Source organism: Pan troglodytes, chromosome 4 (assembly GCF_028858775.2).
Source record: "Pan troglodytes isolate AG18354 chromosome 4, NHGRI_mPanTro3-v2.0_pri, whole genome shotgun sequence".
Taxonomy (NCBI): Eukaryota; Metazoa; Chordata; class Mammalia; order Primates; family Hominidae; genus Pan; species Pan troglodytes.
In genome coordinates, this window is record NC_072402.2 from 63,899,814 (window position 1) to 63,922,428 (window position 22,615).

A 22,615-nucleotide genomic window follows, 5' to 3' on the forward strand; every position below is an offset into this window, starting at 1 on the left:
ACTTTAAATTTATGCATTTACAAAATTGTTAAAAAATGTACTTTAGATAGAAAATTTGTATGGAGACTGGATTTATAGACACAGAAGATAAATATCTGTTACTGGCTAAATGAAACAAACAAACAAACAAAAAAAGATAGTGCAATTTAAAAAATTAACCTAGTATAAAAAATAATACTACTATTACCTGTTGCTATTCTATGAAAAATTACTGGTATTGGCTCTGTAGTAACTAGCACATCTTCATCATTCTCTGAACTTGACACATATGTATTATCTGCAAAAAAAAAAAAAAAAAAGATAATGAAAGGCGTAAGTTTAAAAAATACATCCTTTACAAAAATAATAGCTAATTTATATGCACATCACTTTAGTTCCAACTCTCATAAAGCATACACTACTGTTTGATTAAACTCAAAAAATATGATAAAGTAAATTGCAGATTTATGTGTGAAGTAATTGTAAATAGTCTCTTTAAAGACATTTGTATCTCCTGGTGAAATACAGATTTTGAATAGAGACTATCCAGGTACATCTGTAATATCCCTTATGGCAATGAATCATTTGGATGCAACTGGGTGCCTTAACTCACTGGACAGGGTCCTTCCCAATATCAGCATCTACTATAGGAAGCAGGGTTAGTGAGTGGAGAGAGAAAACTGAAAAAGAGCATTTGTTGCAATAAAAAAAAAATTTATTAGTGGGCCGGGCACAGTGGCTCACACCTGTAGTCCTAGCTCTTTGGGAGGCCTAGGCAGGCAGGTCACTCGAGGTCAGGAGTTTGATACCAGCCTGGCCAACATGGTGAAACCCCTATCTCTAAAATAAAAAATAAAAATAAGGAAAGATTCATTATCAAATCATTCAAAAATTTGAGCTGAAGACTTTGTTGTAAATCATACCTTCCATATTGCTCTAATACATATTTTTAAATTGATAAAGTCTCACAATTATCATTCTTCCATGAATTAAATTAGCTACATGCATTATACAAGTTGAGTGCACAAAATACTAAGTTAGTCTACAGGGTCCTTAAATTTCTTATTCACTATTTGTTTCCTCTTTAAAAAATAACATTTTTATGAGTTTAGCACTCTTTCCCTAATGAATACAGGTCTCCAAGTATATGGTAATACAATTCTTAGGTATTTATTTTTCTTTGCTCATTGATGATTGCAGGGCGTCTCTCAGAAGAGCTTTTTGACCCACACTTTATCAATTCATTAATAATGGTCCTATAATGCACTCATCAATGACCTACTAAATAGTATAAAATATCACGAACACATAATAGAAGCATGGATCAATTTCTGCTAGGAGAAATTAGTTGTTCTTATGGCACAGGGAATGCACATTAAAAGATATTTTTGAGCCCAGTTTTCATAATATTGTGTCGGTACAATGAGAACACAATTTTTAATTAATACATCTCTAAGTCATTATTTCCAAAGAAACATCTGTAGCATTCTTAGCCTCAAGTAATGAGTGAATGATGGTGATCTGTATGTACAGGTTAGCTGCAAAAGATTCTCAACAGACCTAAGGCTTTAACAGTCAGGGAGCTAAGCAGGAGTGGATATGAATTAAATTTGAGACAAAAGATGTTTGCCTCATTATTTGGATTAGTGCAATCACAAATTTTGCTTTATTTAGTTTTCCAATATTTTCATGGAGCATGTGAGGTTTTCATGCTTATCGAGTGGGACCACAGATTAAGAAACAGGTTTAATATAAACTTAATTATTATCTCATTAGTTGAGACTTTGATCACTTATCTAGAGTCTCTTCTGCCAGTAACCTCATACTTTCAGTAAGTATCAAAAACGCCTATTAGAGTCAATTTTTTTTTATTATGTCTTAAATCCTCACTCAGAGTCTCACTGATTTGAAGTCGGTTGCTACTTAATATAAAACCTAATTATCTGTTTTCCCTGTGCACAATGGATTCCCTGGAGCTAACATTTAGGAGAAAAAGAGTATTAGAAGGCAGCATTAGACCAACAGAAACAAAAGCTGGACACCAAGTAGAAGGGAAGATCCAGAAGAATCCATAAGGTGGATAGCATCATGCAATTTCACAGTATCATAGAATAACGAAGATTTTACTAAAACACCAAGAGGCAAGTAAATTAAGACATTATGTTTAAGAAAACAGGGGAGTGAATAACTAAATAGAAAGGATTTTCTATCAAAATGGCTTACATAAAGTGTCAACACTGGAAGACAGTGAGATTTGATTCAAGAGAATATAATTTGGTGACTATAAGTTGCATAGGCTAGACAGCATTATGCCTTCAAACATATCGTTTTCTGAAAGATTTTGTATAGTTTGTATTTTGATTAGTGTTTAGGCATTAGAACCCATGTAATTTCCTATTTTGGCTTAATTTACCCCAAATAAAAATGTTTCCAGGTTTTATGACATTATTTATTACATTGCCATTATTACATAACAGGCCAGATCAGATCACAGAGATAGACCCAATCTATGATCAGAAACATAGAACAGGAAAGAAAGCACATCTTTATGCTTTGAACCTAGAAAACTGGTTCAATTATTTGACAGAATTCACTTCACTCTGAATTCAAAGCACTCTGTTCTCTTTTTGGAAGATTTTTGATTACTAATTTGATCTCCTTACTGATTATTGGCCTGTTTTTTTTATGATTCAGTCTTGATAGGTCTCTAGGAATTTATCTATTTCTTCTACTTTACCCATTTCAGCAATCCTTTTGAGATCCACAGGAAATGGAACCAGGATCTTGAAGCAATATCTCCACCACCATGTGCATTGTGGCATTATTCACAATAGCTAAGAAGTGGAAACAACTTAAGTGTTCATCAATGGATGGTTGCATAAAGAAACTGAGGTACACATATACAACAAAATACTACATTCAGCAACTGAAAAAGAATGAAATCCTGCCATCTGCAACAACATGGATGAACATGGAGGACGTTATGCCAAGTGAAATAAGCCAGACAACACAGAAAGATAAATACTGCATGATTTCACTTCTATACGGAATCTAAGTAAGTTGAACTAGTATAAGCAGAGAATAAGAACAATGGTGGCCAGGGGCTGGGGGACACAGCGAGATGTTAGCTAAAGGGTACAAACTTTCAGTTAAAGCTATAAAATGAACAAGTTCTGGGACCTAATGTATAACATGGGTGGTGATGGATATGTTAATTAATTTGATCGTGGTAATTACTACACATGTATACATATATCAAATCATCATGTTGTATACCTTGACTATAATCAAGCTTTAATTGACAATTAAATATTTCAAGATTAAGAAAAATCTAGACACTACTGCAGACTAGCTATTGATCTCCTTTAGCCTAAGCCACAGTTTTAGCTATAAAATGAGAGGTTTGCTCATGATCTTTGATGATCATCCCATCTGTATGAATCCATTCTGTTGGCTTTTTGTTCTTGCTTAATTACTTCTAAATCTTCCTCAAATTATTTTGACATTTGTAAAAAAACATATTTGTTTAGAGAAGAATGTGGAGCGTAAAAAGGGTTAAAGAAAGGACTTAAAGTAATAGAATAAGAATGGGATGTATCTCAAAATAATAAGAGCTATCTATGACAAACCCACAGCCAATATCATACTGACTGGACAAAAACTGGAAGCATTCCCTTTGAAAACTGGCACAAGACAGGGATGCCCTCTCTCACCACTCCTATTCAACGTAGTGTTGGAAGTTCTGGCCAGGGCAATCAAGCAGGAGAAAGAAATAAAGGGTATTCAATTAGGAAAAGAGGAAGTCAAATTGTCCCTGTTTGCAGATGACATGACTGTATATTTAGAAAACCCCATCGTCTCAGCCCAAAATCTCCTTAAGCTGATAAGCAACTTCAGCAAAGTCTCAGGATACAAAATCAATGTGCAAAAATCACAAGCATTCTTATACACCAATAACAGACAAACAGAGAGCCAAATCATGAGTGAACTCCCATTCACAATTGCTTCAAAGAGAATAAAATACCTAGGAATCCAACTTACAAGGGATGTGAAGGACCTCTTCAAGGAGAACTACAAACCACTGCTGAACAAAATAAAAGAGGATACAAACAAATGGAAGAACATTCCATGCTCGTGGATAGGAAGAATCAATATCGTGAAAATAGCCATACTGCCCAAGGTAATTTATAGATTGAATGCCATCCCCATCAAGCTACCAATGACTTTCTTCACAGAATTGGAAAAAACTACTTTAAAGTTCATATGGAACCAAAAAACAGCCTGCATTGCCAAGTCAATCCGAAGCAAAAAGAACAAAGCTGGAGGCATCAAACTACCTGACTTCAAACTATACTATAAGGCTACAGCAACCAAAACAGTATGGTACTGGTACCAAAACAGAGATATAGACCAATGGAACAATACAGAGCCCTCAGAAATAATACCACACATCTACAACCATCTGATCTTTGACAAACCTGACAAAAGTGAGAAATGGGGAAAGGATTCCCTATTTAACAAATGGTGCTGGGAAAACTGGCTAGCCATATGTGGAAAGCTGAAACTGGATCCTTTCCTTACACCTTATACAAAAATTAATTCAAGATGGATTAAAGACTTAAATGTTAGACCTAACACCATAAAAACCCTAGAAGAAAATCTAGGCAATATCATTCAGGACATAGACATGGGCGAGGACTTCATGTCTAAAACACCAAAAGCAATGGCAACAAAAGCCAAAATTGACAAATGGGATCTAATTAAACGAAAGAGCTTCTGCACAGCAAAAGAAACTACCATCAGAGTGAACAGGCAGCCTACAGAATAGGAGAAAATGTTTGCAATCTACTCATCTGACAAAGGGCTAATACCCAGAATCTACAAAGAACTCAAACAAATTTACAAGAAAAAAACAAACAACCCCATCAAAAACTGGGCGAAGGATATGAACAGACACTTCTCAAAAGAAGACATTTATGCAGCCAACAGACACATGAAAAAATACTCATCATCACTGGCCATCAGAGAAATGCAAATCAAAACCACAATGAGATACCATCTCACACCACTTAGAATGGCGATCATTAAAAAGTCAGGAAACATCAGGTGCTGGAGAGGATGTGGAGAAATAGGAACACTTTTACACTGTTGGTGGGACTGTAAACTAGTTCAACCATTGTGGAAGATAGTGTGGCAATTTCTCAGGGATCTAGAACTAGAAATACCACTTGACCCAGCCATCCCATTACTGGGTATATACCCAAAGGATTATAAATCATGCTGCTATAAAGACACATGCATACGTATGTTTATTGCAGCACTATTCACAATAGCAAAGACTTGGAACCAACCCAAATGTCCATCAATGATAGACTGGATTAAGAAAATGTGGCACATATACACCATGGAATACCATGCAGCCATAAAAAATGATGAGTTCATGTCCTTTGTAGGGACATGGATGAAGCTGGAAACCATCATTCTCAGCAAACTATCGCAAGGACAAAAAACCAAACACCACATGTTCTCACTCATAGGTGGGAATTGAACAATGAGAACACATGGGCACAGGAAAGGGAACATTACACACTGGGGCCTGTTGTGGGGTGGGAGGCTGGGGGAGGGATAGCATTAGGAGATATACCTAATGTAAATGATGAGTTAATGGGTGCAGCACACCAACATGGCACATGTATACATATGTAACAAACCTGCACGTTGTGCACATGTACCCTAGAACTTAAAGTATAATAAAATATATATATGTGTGTGTGTATATATATATGAATGTTTTCAAACTCAAATTCCTCCACTGGAATTCTCCATCTTGACTTCTAAGCTCTTTTTTTTTTTTTTTTCTGAAAACCTCTGGGGACAGTTAGATTTTTAATGTGTATGTTTTATAGAGGACCTACAGATCTTTGTTAAAGCTGTTAACAGCAAGATATTTTCTCTTCACTTCTCTAACACTATGCAAAGCATTACCAGAACTTTCATGAACACTTGAGACTTGGGGAGAGATGAATAGAACTGTGCAAAAGTATTTCTTAAACTGTTGCTTTTATTCTGCTCCAAATACAGCATCATTTAAGTCAAGTCATTCCATCCCTCACTGATGTAACTTAAGATAAATAATAATTATAACTCTAAAAAAATTATATTGATTTCATGTTACATTCTGGATATTTTTGCTGAATTTTCTACATAATTTCACCTCATCCCCTATAGCAGTCAATTATTATCCCTATTTTAAATACTAGGAAACTAAGGCTCAGAGAAATTAAATACTATTAATTAACTAACTATACACTAGTAAGTGGTAAAACTTGAATCTGCCTGAATCCAAAAATCAATGATTTGTCACTATACCATGTCCTTTTTCAAATATGGAAAGTATTGTCACTAAAAAGTTGCAATGTCTTATAAAATATAAATGTTTATTAGGTATAAAAACAATTATATTTTTGGGGCTATAATTTGATATAGACTGTATAGTATTCTAATTCTCACTTAAGAGGTTTATTCACAGGCTATACCTAATGCTCAAGTATATCATGTAGGTCAAGACTCTTTAGACTCACAGGTGCTAGAGGATCCAGAAAGTATCCCTTCATTCCTCTACTAGGGATAAGAGAGTCCACTCCCAACAGTAGGTAAGCCTTTCTAATTAAAAGCGGAAAGAGAAAATTAAAGAACTCTGCCATTATAGTAGAGCCAACCTGTGACTTGTAATATACACAACTATTGTGTAATTCATTCTCTGACATTTAAAAAAAAAGCTGTCTTCAAAATAAAATCCACAAAGAAGTACAAGTAAATCACAAGGCCTCTCTATTTCTTCACTTAATCATGAACAGTCAACATATCATTTAGTATTTCATTTATATACATGCTATCATATATGCTGACTCAACAAAGGCCCTCTAAATTTTCATTTCACTAAAAGTATGAAATAAATTTCAATAGATGGCACAAGTTAATTAATAGATCACAATTATAAAAGGACAAATCTGTTCCTAGGGACATAAGCTAGAATGATGTAATCTTGACTTTGGAGGATAATACTGATATATTTTCATAGAGCAAAGAAATTTTCATATGTTCAAACTTAGATGATTACTTAATAACTGATCCAAATAATCCAGGAAAAGTAGGTGGAGGGGAAGCCTAAGGTATATTATTAGAAAGAATTCATAAATGTAGTATCAAGATTACTGCATTTAGAAATTGAATGCAACATTAAAGAGAGCTATTTGTTTCAAAGAATCTTTTAAATGGCTAAACTATTTGGAAGACAAACCAACGGACGGAAGAACAAGAACAAATATGAACAATAAAAATGGGCCAGGAGAAATAACCAGAGACATGGAAGAATTTTACAATTACGGACCAAATATACTTTTGCTAAAAAGTTTGGACATTTCACCAACATAGAAACTTTCAGTAAGAAGACATATTTTAAAATGACTAAGAAACAGAAAAACAGAAGAGATAATAATCATGGCAGAAAAATAAGACAACTGCCCCAGAACCATCCCTAAAAAGCTCAGACAGATTTGTTTGCAAGTTCTAGCAAATGCTCAAAGAGTTGTTTAATTCCTTCAGCAACTTAAGTTCTTTAATGCTAAAGTATATGACAAAACACATAATTCTCATAGCTCAACATTGAGTTATTTGCTAATATAATTTGTTACTTTATTGTTTAAAGGAAAAAGTAGATATGACACCTCAACAGATGCCAAACAATAGTTTGATAAAGATTTAATATTCATTTTTTTAAACAAAAGCTTGGTAAATGAGAAAAAGAGTAATTTCCTTTCTGAAAACAACTGGAAGCATGCTCACTAATTTTGAAAAAAGGGACAAAGCTGCCAACTTTCATATCTATTATTAAAAATTATTCCAGTGCCAACAAGAACAGGTATAAATGTTGGAAAGGAAGAACAAACACATAAGTTATAAAACAAGATGTCTACCTAAAAAGTCAAGCATATTAACCAACAACTCTTAGTACAAATAAATGTGGATTAAAATTTAATAATGGGGAAAACATTATCATATTAATTTCACTGTGAAGAAAGCTCCATAAAAATACTAACACTACTTCCCCAGAGGCAACGGGAATCAGAATTGAATTACAGACTTGATTTTATCACCAAACTACAAGTTTTGGGGAAATGTTATTTGATACTTACCATCTCTCAGCACACTTCTCTAAGTATGAATTTATATTATAAACTGCCCTGTTCTGCCTTTCCTACAGACCGGCATTGAGAATCAAATGAAATTATGTATGTGCAAATACTTGGTATACTGTGCACTGGACAGTGTATTTTGATATACTGGTTACATCAGCCAACTGAAAATTCTGCCCCAGTATTTAAACCAGAATGCACTAATCTCCGTCTTCTGTGATCATATTTTATTGCAGCATAACAACCTACTTTCACCAAACAGATTAAATATATATACTTACACTCCTTCCTTTTGGAAATTAAGTTATATTGAAAATTCATTGCAAACTTGCTCCAGTTAGAGAATTCAGTAAAAAGAGCACAAATGATAACCAATACTTTTTTTAGAATTTCAATGTTTGTATATTGGCATTTCCAGGTGGGGCTCCCGTGAAGTGTGAAAAAGCCCAAGTAATACCTCTTGGCCACAAGAGGGAGCTAAACACTTGGCCCACTTGGTTTACTAAAGGCATCTTCTACCATACATCCTGTGCTACAGATTAATTCACTTAGTGTCTTCAACCTGGGCTTTAATTCGTACTATTATTTCTATTACCTTGACTTAAAGTCCTGTACTTCTCATGGCTGACATCTCTATGATCTGCCTCAGATGAGAAGCACATTAATTTTTGTATTTACAATAATAGTGGGGCTTTTATTTCATAACATACTTAGCAAACATAGCATCAAAAACATGCTACACTATCAGACAGGGCTGATTGCATAACCATCTATAAAAAGTATTTTTCTTATAAATACTTCTTGTATTCGTTCTTCCAGTAAAATTTCTCTAGAACACTTTTTGTATTACTATTAAAAATAGGCATAGCCTTAATGAATAACTTCATTGTATAACTGTACAATAGTTTTATAGAATACTATTCTTAAAACATATGGAGAGCATAGCAAAATAATTGTAAGGAAGTTTGTGATTTAAGAAAGTACTTTCAAATGTAACGATCTTATAAAATGGTTAAATGCTTAATGCAAACTGCCGCAGAAAATACTTAAATGCTAAACAAGTAAGTTTTACATTATCTCCATACCAAACTATGAACCAATTACTATTTTTTAATACTGAAAAGAAAAAATAGATACACACACACACACTTAGGAAACTGACTGAAACAAATAAATGTTACCTATTATTTTTACATTATGAAAGGCCAAATGATGTTCAAAACTAACAATTAGACCATTGATCTCTTTATTTTAATTGTAATGATGTAAATGCACAGGCTGGAACTATCATAGGGATCTTTAAAGAACTTTTCATTGGGAAATTATTTTGATTCTGCACTGTGTCTCAGAGTAAGACATGTACTTCGCAGGCAGTAAGCAGAATTCTTCTATAGCTTTAAGGCTTCCTCTACCAATGTTTCACCCCTCAATATATTTATATGCGTTTTACATCTCCAGAAGAAAAAATATTCAAAGGAACCCTGATATGAATATCTGTAATAAAACAAGAAAAGCATACCTGGGTAATCTTCAGATACATGTACTGAGTAGGATACACTGTTAAAACAACAACAAAAAAAAGGCTCAAGTTATTGCTAAGGTAGACAGGCTTTTATAAAAAAAAAAAAAGACAAACCAAACCCATGTTACCCATTCAGTTATAAAGATGTAAGTATAAACAGGAAACTTCCAAAACAGATTTAAAAACCACTTTTATATCCGCCATAAGAAACACAGGTTTTTAAAATATACTTACCATTAGTCTAAATGGGTCTTAGTCTAACAGTTTTGAAATATCTTTCTCCCAACAGGGATATTTCTTTTAGTATAGACAGGTCTTTTATTTCAACAAGGTCTATTTTTCCTATTATATGATCATTTGTTTTCTTTGCTCAGATTTCATCAAATCATCTTTTCTTACCAAAAAAGTATTTCTCTTATTTAGTACAGCACCCAAGAATTTAAACATTTTTAATAGTTTCCCCAAAATATGAAGTACTTTTGATAATGTTGGTTTTTTTCTAAAAGAATTAACAAAATATAATGGAAGTGTAAGTAATATTATCAATCTTTCATCATGCACGCACACACACGTATATATAAATAAACTTTATTCTATTTTCATAAGGATTGAGTTGTTTCAAAATAATTTTTAAATTATATTTTAACAATTGCACAACTCCCTTCTCAGTAACCCTGCTGCCTCTATGTACTTACCTCATATGACATATGAAAATTGAACATATTTATCTGTTCATTTTTTATCTCTGTCAACTAGATAGCAAGCCCCATGAGGTTAAGATCTACGTCTATTTATATTTGCAGTGTCATCATTTACTTTGGTGCATGACACACAGCACATGTTTAACATTAGCTATCTGACTGCATCAGTGAAGCTGCCACCGGCCACAGAAAAGTCAAATTTTAGTTTGTGTTCAGCCAATTATCTGCCTGTTAAGACAAAAAAAACTAATTCTCTTTAAAGGAACATATAGAAGACAGAATCTACTCAAAGCATCATTCACAGGGTGAATCCAATATAATCAGAAATCACTTAATATATGTACAAACAGAAAAATGTAACCTATTTTCAAGAGAAAAGACGATCCAAGTGTTGGGATTAGCCCACCATAATGTTAAAACAGTTATCATAAGTATACTTAAGGATGTAAAGGAAAAACCAATCTGAAGAAGACAGAAACAAACAAAAACAGACTATCAGGGACTTATGGGGCACTAGCAAAAGAGCAAACATTTGTATATTAGAGTTTTAGAAGGCTGAAGAAAGAAAGAATAATGCAGAAAATATCAAGAAGAGCTGAAAATGTCCCAATTTGAGTGAAAGACAAAGATGTGTTGAATAAAGAAGCTCAGAAAATCTGAAACAGGAAAGCACAAAGCAAATTACACCTAGGTACATGCAGTCAAACTGCTGAAAACCAAATGTAAGGAAACATTCTAAAAGAAGTCAGAGAAAAATAAAACGACATATTACACACAAGGAAACAGTGATAAGAACCAATGTTGACTTTTGGGGAGGGGAGGAGACAACTGTTCAGCCAGAATTCTCTATTCAGCCCATATATTATATATACAGATCCACCAAAAACAAAGGAAAAATAAAACAACTTTCAGATAAAAGAAAATTGTGAAAATTGGTCCCCAGCAGACCTGCAGTATAAGAAGTCTTAAACAAAGCTCTTCTGGATGAATGATACCAGACGGAAAGTCAAAAGAATGAAAAGCACTGAAAACTGTAAATATAAAACACTATTTTTTTAATGCTTTAAAAATACATTTGACTGTTAAAAAGTAAAATTATAGCACTTCACACACATATGATTACAGCATTGTAACAGGGAGGGGTAGGATGGTCTTAAACAGTTGCAAGGTCCTTGCATATTATGCAAAATGAAGTTGCAAAATCCTTACATATGATGTAAAATGATATATTAACCCTAAATAATAACTATCAGAAAAGGAAATATCCCTATAGCATGTACACACACACACACACACACAAACTGCTTAAAAAGCTAATAGATAAATTACACAATAATTCTAAAAATCATTTTGGATCATTTAATCCAAAAGAAAGCAGGAAAGGAGGAACAAAAAACAGAAGGAACAAATAGAAAACAAAAAGTAAATAGAGCCTGAATCTAATCATATCAATAACTGCATTGAATGTTAATGGAACAAGACACACTGAATAAAAGGAAAAGATTACCAGAATGGATAAAAAAGCAAGGTCTATACTAAAAATACAAAAAAAAAATTAGCCGGGCGCGGTGGCAGGCGCCTGTAGTCCCAGCTATTCGGGAGGCTGGGGCAGGAGAATGGCGTGAACCCGGGAGGCGGAGCTTGCAGTGAGCCGAGATCGCGCCACTGCACTCTAGCCTGGGCGACAGAGCGAGACTCCGTCTCAAAAAAAAAAAAAAAAAAAAAAAGCAAGGTCTATCCTATCTTTAAGAGATCCATATTAAATATAGAGACACATATAGATTTAAGTAAAGAATGGAAAAGATACACCATGCAAACAATAAGCATCAGAAGACTGAGGACTACAGATATAAAGAGATCATTCGTAATGACAAACATGTCAGTTCGTCAGGAAGAAGGCATACCAATCATAAATGTGTATGTACCTAATAACAAAGCCTCATAATATATGAAGCAAAACCTGACAGAAATAGAGGAAAAATGAACAACTCAACAATCATAATTTGAGTAATTAACAGAACCAGACCAAAAAGAAAAAAAAATTAAAAACACAGAATATTTGAAACTGATTTTCATAGAACACTATAACTGCAGAATATCAAGATAGATCATATACTGAGCTATAACACAAATCTCAATAAATTTGAATGAATGGATGAACATGAGTCAGCATAGCTTATACCCTGGGTTCCCTGGCTCATCTTGCCCTTATGACATTTGAGTCTTAAGTCCTTGAAAAGAGTTCCCAACTCCACCAGTCAAATCCCTGGCATGCTGCTCAGTCCTTGGAAAGAGATTAGGAAGAGACAAAAAAAAAAAAAAAACACAACTGAATAAGTAGATGAGTAGAAAAGAAGTATGATTAGTAATCAGACCAAGTTTGATACATTTTTATTTCATAAAGCAAATTTTTTCCATTTAAAAAAAAATTTTTTTTTAGAGATGAGGTCTTGCTCTGTTGCCCAGGCTGGAGTACAATGGCATAATCATAGCTCACTGTAACCTCAAACTCCTGGGGTCAAGCAACTGCCCCCTGCAGCCTCCTGGGTAGATTGGACTACAGATTTGCACCACCACATACAGCTAATTTATTTTATTTTTGATAGAGACAGGGGTCTTGTTATATTGCCCAGGCTGATCTCAAACATCTGGCCTCAAGTGATCTTCCTGCCTCAGCCTTCTAAAGCACTGGGATTAAAACCATTAATCCCAGTTTTAATTCAAGGAACACTTTTTGGTAACCTGGTATGAACCAAACATTGTGTTAATGCCAAATAAGATTTAAACAGAAAAAAATATATATATCAGAGGTAACACCTTTGGATGGTTAATTTAGAGGGAACCAGAGAATATGATATATAAATATGACAGACAAAGGAACTTGAACATTTTAAAGCACAGTAGTATTTTTTTTTTTACTTTTTATATAATATAGACTCACATAAAGTTGAAAAGACTGTACAAAAGTGTCATGTATATTACCCAGTTTCCTCCATTGCTTACATGTTATGTACCTACAGTAGAATATCAAATCCTGGAAACTGACATTAGTGCAAAGTTTGAGTATAGTTCTATGTTATTTTATCACATGTGCATCACATACCCATTACAGCAAACAAAATACAGAACTATTTGATCACACAAAAATTTCCCTTGTGCTACCTTTTTTAGAGACATATCCATCTCCCTTCACCCAAGCATCCTTAAGCCCAACAGCCACTAATCAGTTCCCTAGCTCTAAATTTTTTATCATTTCAAGAATAATACATAAATGGAATCAGAGATTATGAAGCATAACAGTATTTCCAGGCAGATTAGTATTTTGAACAATATACTCTGATAGCTAATATTTAGGATAGATTGAAGAAAAGAGAGATCAGATTAAGAAGCTATCATAGTAGTAAAATATGAGCACATATCAGTGAAAAGGTATGTATTAGGAATAAGAATGCAGGAACAAATGGCAGATGTTGGACCTCAGCCAATAGAGCAGCTTTGGAAATCATGGCCCTGAATCAACATGCCAAACATTAGAAGATAAAATATCCATGACAATGGTGCCCCAAAACAAGCTGGGGGGAAATGTACACTATGACCCCATATGAATTCATTTTCCCGTGATCCATTCCTTTATACTGTCGAATGGTACTATGTAGAAATAAAACTGATGATCAAGGCACCCTTCTGATCTGGCAGTGCTATGTGACAGAAGCTTGGCAATGCCAGAGATTATACTCAGTACTAAGCTGAATTAATTCCCAACAGCCTACCATCTCAACCAATGGCAATTGGCTTCATTTTTCATCTAAATCAATGTCTGAATCCAAAATGAGGCCTTAATTCATTCCTTTGTCTACCTCCAGTTAGAGGGCCTGTTGTAGTTCAAGACAGACAAATAGGAGTCCAATGCAGCTTTGAGGCTTACTAGCTGGGAGGCATAAGAAAAGTTGGTTAAACACTCACAGACTCAATCTCTATTTAGTAAAATGGAAGAATCCATACCTACCTTAAGAGCCTGCTGTGATGATTTAATGGCTTAACAGGTGCAAGGACCCCAGGACAATGCCAGACACATAACAGCAGGTGCTGAGTAATTTTAGTCAGCTTCCAATACAAGCAATTAAAATTTATAGGAGTGAAATTTACATGAATGAATGTTCTCTGGGAAACTCAATTTGCTAAAAAGTACAATATATTACATTTATCTGTGACCCAAACCAACACTGATTATTTTATTTTATGGTCGTATTGTCCTCATGATATTAGGAGACATTCCCATGTTCGTGAACGTACCTAATTTTTCAAATAGAAAATAGCAAACAGAAATCCTGCAAAATGATTCATCAGTCCCTTGTGCGACAGCATTTTCTCAGTGGTATACCAGAAGGAAAATCACCAGGACTGTAAAATCCTAATCAGTTTCACTTTGTGACTTGCAGAGTTCTAAGGGAAACAATCTAGTACAAACAGACATGGATGATTGGCTCAAGGATCTAATGAGTAGTACCAAAAAAACGTGGAAAGAGCAAAGCTTAAGTAGATTGCAGAGTACTGTTAGTATGTGCTGTACATAATAAATACCATGTAGCAGGCAGAAAATATTGTCAAGAAGCATAAGTGAAAGTGAAAGAAGGTGGACCTGAGAAGAAAGCAAAATCTAGAGCAAGTTCTGAATTCCTTTTAAAAGTCATACTCATCTTTTGTCCTCACATCCCTGGAGCAAGCTCTGAATTCCTATTCAGAGAAAAAAAAAAGCCTTCAGAATTTTGGGATATGCTGACTTACAATTAATTACATTGAGGTGCTTTGCCAGAAACTCAGGTCAGTCAAATATGTGTTTGGTATATATTATATGAACAGTGTGATGCATGGTTCTTAAAGTCACAACTTTGAAACCAGAATCTAAAAATTATTTTATTGCACCTCAATAATTTTCTAACAAAATGGTTACTTTCACCTCTTTTTCCTCTGAAAGCATCTGGCCCAACCAAAGACATCTCCCAATAGCCAACAACTTCTAAAGGAGTTCCCAAAGCAGCTGTCAGTTGCTCCATATCTACCTAATCCTGTATTCTCTTCATATATTTGTTTAGTCCTATAACTGGAACCATTTAATAAGGTCATTCTTGTATCTACACTTCCCAATCACTCCATTACCATCCTTTTCCTTCTGAAATGTCTGCAATGAGCTAAGAACAGATAGAGTCTGGTCTGAACTCCCAAGTTCATGGATCTAAGAAGAGTCTTTCAAAAGTAGTGGAAGATGGTAGTTCTATGTAATAAAGATTGGAACTTAGGCTTGAAGATAAAAGAATCTTAGACTTAAAAAAGAGTTTTTCGATGCACCAATTCATTATCTGATTTTACAAGCAGGGCCCATAACTGCCATCTGTAACGTCAAACTCCTGGATCCTCAGTTCATGCTTTTTCAACAACACCCAGAGGTTTTGACAGAACAAGTAAAAACCAGTATTTTATTGCACATTACCTTTTTACTTACCTGCTAATATTTAAAACAATTTCTCCAATAAACTACATCCTCGTATCTTTTATCCCTCCCAGTTAGATCACACTTTAAGAATTTAAATAAGAAAAAGCAAAAGGCAGAAACAAAAAATTGCACATGACAAACAATCCTCTACCCTAGCGAAGATGCTTAGGAGTACAGATCTCAATTTTATTTAATCAATTAATTTTTAATTTTATTTATTTATTTATTTATGTTTTGGAGACAAGGTTTCACTTTGTCACCTAGGCTGGAATGCAATGGCCTCAAGCCTCCCAAACCTCTGGGATTACAGATTTGAGCCATCGTGCCTGGTTAGGTCTCAGTCTTTGTTCACTTGCAAGTCAGCAGTTGAAACCTGAGACCACATCTCACCCCCAGACACACTGGAGCTTTCTAGAAGAAAATTCACTCCAGCACTTATTAATTCTGTCTTCTTTACTCTTCAAGTGCTGCAGAGTGAAAGAGATGCTGTCCCACTACCCACCTCCAGACCCAACTCTAGTGTCTCAAGCTAGAAGGTAATTTGGGGCATACTAGAAGCTCACCTTTGCTACTTTAATGCCATTCAGTTCCCAAAACATTCACTTTCATGTTCATCATCATTTCACCCTCCAAAAACATCTTCAAATTGTGCAGGTCAATCAGCTACAGCATCCTCATTCTTCACCACTATGAGCTACAATCTTTTTGTCATTTATCCAGGGTTGGGGAGCTCTAGGACCTTCTTTTCCTCTTTACCAAAAATCTTGACATCACTCCCATCCATTTGGACAACGTTAAGCTGCACGTAGTTCCATGGCCTCGTTTTCCTTACCACTAGCTCACCAAATCTCCAAATGGCTATACCTTGAAGCTTGATTTGGAGTGAATGGCTCCCCTTCTAAAATCTCAAACCCCCATGTCCCACTTTCTAACCACAATTTTATAATTTTCCAGCTCTCACTCCTTTCCTCTTACTTCTAACATCCTTAAACAATGCATTCACTCTGTGTCTTTACCAGTCCCTCTGAGCTTCATTTTCATCTTCCCATGATTTTAGATACCTAACTGCTCTCTCCACAGCATCTTGGACTCCTTCAATGTGCAGCGCCTACCTTGCCCCTGCAGACTACCTGATCCTACCAGCTCCAAACTGCAGATTAGGTCATATTTTCCATGCTCAGCTCCTGGACCTGGGCTCTGAATGCTGCTGGAAAGGACAATGAAACTAAGGGGCCTGGTGCCCTACAGACATGTGGTTCTCAATATTATCTATTAACAACTCTGCTCAGTAACCTGAGAAACCCATTCTTCATAAACCCCCTTACTTTTTCTTCTTAGTTGTTTTTGCAAATTTTCACAGCTTTCCAAACACCGTATAACAACCTACCCTTTCACTCTCATCAAAATGCTTTCTTTCCACATTAAGAGAGATTATCATATGGTTACTTCCTCAAGTCATTCCCTCTATTCTGTCTCCCACCAACCACCTACAAGCTCATACTCCTCTCCTTGTACCCAGGAAGAAGGAACTATCTGTCCTTGTAATCTAAGATTAATCCATCTACTTGCTGCACAGAACTCATAAACCCACACTCCATTTGGGGCTTTGTTCTATTAATTTAATCTAACAATTTCACAATTTGAAATCTATCAAACATATGTAACTATGTGAGTGGGGAAAAAAACTAGCCACAAAGATATTAATGGTAGCATTATTTAAAATAAACAAATGTATTTGTTTTTAAGCCAAACTGCCAAAAATAGGATTATATGAACTACTGCACACAATATCTGCCCCCTCCCTTATTCAGAACCACTCAACATGAAGACAAGAACACTAAGTTCTCATTCTAGAAAATAAAATGTGGCCAGGGGCGATGGCTCACGCCTGTAATCCCGGCACTTTGGGAGGCCAAAGCGGGCGGATTACCTGAGTTCAAGAGTTCGAGACCAGCCTGGCCAATATGGCAAAACCCTGTCTCTACTAAAAACAGAAAAAATTAGCCAGGCGTGGTTGTGTGCACCTGTAATGCCAGCTAGTAGAAGGCTGAGGCAGGAGAATCACTTGAACCTGGGAGGCGGAGGTTGCAGTGAGCTGAGATCGCGCTATTGCACCCGGCCTGGGCAACAAGAATGAAATTCTACCTAAAAAAAAAAAAGAAAAGAAAAGAAAACACATCTTTCTCACCTATGAAATAAATTACGTATTACCCTTTACTAAGGTAAAAGGATGAAGACTCTTGCCCAACAAACATTAAGTTAGTTTCTCAATAATATATTTTCCTATTTTCAAAACTTATTTTGGTAATTTTTTAAGTTATACTTTCAGCAAGTGAAGTAACAGGATCAAAAGTAATGTTTTTGTTTGTTTGATTTTTAGGGAAGTGGCCAAGTCAGCAACTTCTATGCTTAAATATTACACTATAAGTTAAATGTCTGGACTTCTAAGTAAGCTATTTTCTCAACAGGGAGGAACCTGAGAGAACTAAGTCTGACATTGATTAGTAACATTGATGCAAGCTTTATAATGGTATTTTAAAAAGCAAGTGAGAAAATGGTTTTTTACACTACCTTAGTTCCATGCAAAAGACAACAACATATTTAAATAAAGCTGTGCTTCTCTCTTTTTCTTTACTCATGACTACAAATAAAAGGACAAGAATACAATTCCAATAAAATATGAATAGTAGATAGAGCATGTCATCAAACACTAACACCTCGATTAAATTAATTATATAAATATTATTTCCATATTGCATCCCGAAAGTTTAATATCTTGAGCTTTTCTTTACTGAACACTTTGTAACTATAACTAATTCAGTATTCTTTTGATAAATATTCACTAACATGTAGATGTTTTTACCTTCACTGTTTTATATCTAAGTTCAAGTTTTAAGTGGTCATAAAAAGTTTAAAGAGGCTATAAATGATCTGCACAGCATACCAAGACAGAAAAACTAAATATGACTGAATAACTCTATAGCTCAATTAAGGCTTTGTCAAGGAAAGGGAACAAACACTATAAATATTTAGAAAGAACTTCGATAGTAAGATACAACCCTCAGCATCTTAAATATTTAAGGCAAATAAAATAAGTTCTTTCCAAGTTAATTTCTTGTGGAATATCAAATATATAATCTTTTTTTTTTTCTTTTGAGAAAAGGTCTCACTCTATTGCCCAGGCTGGAGAGCAGTGGCACAATCACGGTTCACTGCAGCCTCGACTTCCTGGCAACAAGTAATCCTCCCACCTCAGCCTCCCAAGTAGCTAGAACTACAGACCCAAGTCACCATGCCTTGCTAAGTTTGAAAAAATTTAGTGTAGAGATGAGGTCTCAGTATGTTGGTCAGGCTGGTCTCAAACTCTTGGCCTCAAGCACCTCCTAAAATGCTGGGATTACAGACATGAGCCGCCATGCCATGCTCAAACATAATTTTAATAGCACCTAAAGCCCCCGCAAGACCTTCCCTATCTACGCGTCTCATCTTTTGTCTTGCCTCACTTTGCTCCAACTGTTCTCTCTATGCTCCACTGTTCTCGCTATGCTCCAACAAAAAAGACTCCTTTCAGTTCTTGAGCATGTTGTGTTCCCTCTGCCTGGAGAATTCTCTCTCCCCTCCTCCTTTTGACCTGGTTAACTCAGTCTCATCCTTCAGTTCTCAATTCAGATGTCATCTCCTAAGAAAAAACTTTGATGACCTTTCCCAGACTTGATCAGATCTTACTACGGAGCAGTTACACAGTTTGTAAATATGGCTGATTGTATGACTTATTAATATTTGCGTCCCCTGCTAAATCCATAGAGTAGAAGGCACCTGTTTTCTTCCCATTGTATTTCCAGCACCTACCATCTACCTAGCACATAGTGGGAACATTATAAATATATGTAGAATGAATGCTTACTAAAAATATATAAACCCAGGCCGGGCGCAGTAGCTCATGCCTGTAATCCCAGCACTTTGGGAGGCCTAGGTGGGTGGATCATGAGGTCAGGAGTTCAAGACCAGCCTGGCCAAGATGGTGAAACCCCGTCTCTACTAAAAATACAAAAAAATTAGCCAGGCGTGGTGGTGGGTGCCTGTAATCCCAGCTACTCAGGAGGCTGAGGCAGAGAATTGCTTGAACCTGGGAGGTGGAGGTTGCAGTGAGCCGAGATCAGAGATCCGAGATCGTGCCACCTCACTCCAGCGTGGGTGACAGAGCAAGACTCCGTCTCAAAAAAAAAATATATATATATATATGTATATACCCATTGATCTTCCAAGTCTGAATAAACTTCCTTACAAAATTATTGTGTAAATAAGAATTATTTTACAACCAGGAGAAAGAGCACAGACTTTAGTATACGATAGGCTTGAATTAAATTTTGCCTTTACAATATAAACCTCAGAAAATTAAATTGGCTAACTCCTTTCTGCTTATTTGGATTAATAATATCTACTCCACTAGTGTTGTGAAGAGGATTACAAGGAAGATGAAATATGGAAGAATGCAGCTGATGTAGCGAGAGGAGATGATCAAAAAAATGATTTCTCAACTCCCTCCCCACCCCCATCTCCCCACAAAAAAAATTAATGAATGAGTAAAAGCAGAATAAATCTGTAATGGACATCCAAAGGCCTCCTCAATATCCATTCCACTAATTCCTCTCCTTCTTCATATGGAAGCCCTAAGGTTTTCATGAGGAGAATCCCTTCTCCCAGGTGGAGAGGAAGACTGAATGACTGGATAAGCCATCAGGATAACAGATCCCCCTGCAATGGAAGGAAAGAGGAGTTACCTAGCCTGTGTCCTACACTTTGGCCTCAATGGTTGTTGGTTCAGGGTGCTCCATTCAGAGTAGAGCTTGGGACTTTGATTCAATACCTGTGGGAAGTCTCTTGCTCCTCCTAGATGTGAATGAGGAAGCAGACAGCTCTGGTCTCTGCTGGTTAGCCTTCTCACACCCACAGGGAAGCCAGTCTAGGAATGTGCTTGATACAGAAAAATGTGGAGCTTAGAAAATGTCAGAGACAGAGGCACAGCCCTGATGTAAACTAAGCCTACGTCCCATTATCAATAATAAATTTTTTATTACATGAACAAATAACTATCCTTTTTACTGTTTAAGCCAAGCTCGTGCAAGCCGTGGCCCACATGCAGTCCAGGATGGCTTTGAATGCAACTCAACACAAGTTTGTAAACTTTCTTAAAACATTATGAGGTTTTTTTGCTATTTTTTTTTTTTTTTTTTAGCTTATCAGCTTTCTTTAGCATTAGTGTATTTTATATGTGGCACAAGACAATTCTTCCACTGCGGCCCAGGGAAGCCAAAAGATTAGACACCATTGGTTTAAGCCAAAACAAATATTTTTGTTTCTTACAACTGAAATCATCCTAATTTTAGGCAGACCTGTTAAAGTGCTTGAGATGTTTCAGTGTAAGCATCTATAAGCTATTTGCATTAAAAACTGAATGTAAACATATAGCTTTGATTTAATTTTATGATTTTTACCTGATTATTTTAATGTAGTAAATACACAATTTGTTTAGAGTTTCAAGCAATATTCATAAATTTTATAGAATAAATTTTAGGTCATGATCTAAAAACAATTGTAATAAATTAGACATTTATACATTACATAAGAAAAAACTGCAAGCGCACAGGTTTTAATATTTTTCTGCTTGCCAAAGATAAAATCATTTTCTTCATGATTTAACAATTTTTCCCCTAGTGGTTACATGCTATTTCAGGCCTTCACAGGCACTGATTCATTACTCTGTTTAAATACTATATGTATGTAAAGCTACATTTGGAAAGCCCTAGTCCTATCCACTGCTTTTCTTGTTTCTTTTTGGATACAGTCTTTTGGGAGAACAGCAACTAAAGAGGGCAATAGTAATACTTTTATAGACTCCAGAATGGTATTTCTAAGTGGTTACTAAAATCAGTTAGCCTTTCACTATTCATTAAGCTTTCAGAACATGTTTTGTTCTCATAAGATTGTGTAAAGTATAATTATTTGAATTATAAGGGCACTGTGCTTAAATCTGACATATTTTGATGACATATTTTGATTAGTAAGTATTTAGTTAGCAAATGCAACTCATTCTTAAGCCAATGAATATGTAACTAAAAGCCTCAGTTACAAAAATCTAAGACAGCCGTGTGTATGGTCTTACCAAAGTAAAGGTGGCCATTTAACAAGACAGTGATGATTACAATGCCAATTTTGAATGTATGTCCAAACTAAGCTCTAAATGTAGATTTTTCATATGGAAGCAGAAGACAGAATGTTGACCCAAGATCCAATGAAACAAGAACTACATAAGATTTAAATAACTGGTGAGGGACATTCAATTGTGGCTATTTGTCTAGATACTGTTGATACTGTTTTAATATTCTATTTTCTAACATATTTATGAAGAAGTTCTTTTTAAGCTATATTTAATTCTGAATTTTATGGACGCTGCTTTTCTAAACTAAAATAAACATTTTAAAACAGCATATGATTCTCACTGATTACTCCAGAATTCAGAAACTCCTAATGAGTACCCTTATTCTCATGGCAAATATAGTTATTTTCACAGGTTGAATAAGAATATCTCTTCTTTTATTACCAGAATGTCATTGGATAACTCTATTTGGTAACCAAGGCTATCCCTGGAGTATCATATTTAAAATAATTTTCATTTAATCAGGAATAGCAAGCAACTATTAAGGAACAAGGAATGACTTTATATGTG

General features: G+C 35.2%; 1 protein-coding gene across 26 annotated transcripts in view; it reads right to left on the reverse strand.

Annotated features, from left to right (window-relative positions):
- Nucleotides 1-22,615, reverse strand: part of PARP8 (poly(ADP-ribose) polymerase family member 8) — a 184,440-nt gene that overhangs the window by 89,820 nt on the left and 72,005 nt on the right. For 12 of the 26 annotated variants that reach the window (XR_010157243.1, XM_063811244.1, XM_063811246.1 and 9 more), the window contains 2 exons: nucleotides 9,694-9,731; nucleotides 188-277 (listed from right to left, as the gene is read on the reverse strand). Coding sequence is in view for 18 of the 26 variants with exons in the window: in XM_063811244.1 (XP_063667314.1) it covers nucleotides 188-277; nucleotides 9,694-9,731 (128 nt within the window). In the remaining 8 variants the exon portion in view is untranslated. Of the gene's footprint in view, nucleotides 1-187; nucleotides 278-2,716; nucleotides 2,814-9,693; nucleotides 9,732-10,391; nucleotides 10,415-14,403; nucleotides 15,132-17,912; nucleotides 18,034-20,755; nucleotides 20,863-22,615 lie in introns of those variants that run through there. The other 14 variants (XR_010157242.1, XR_010157240.1, XM_063811241.1 and 11 more) reach the window with 6 other exon arrangements.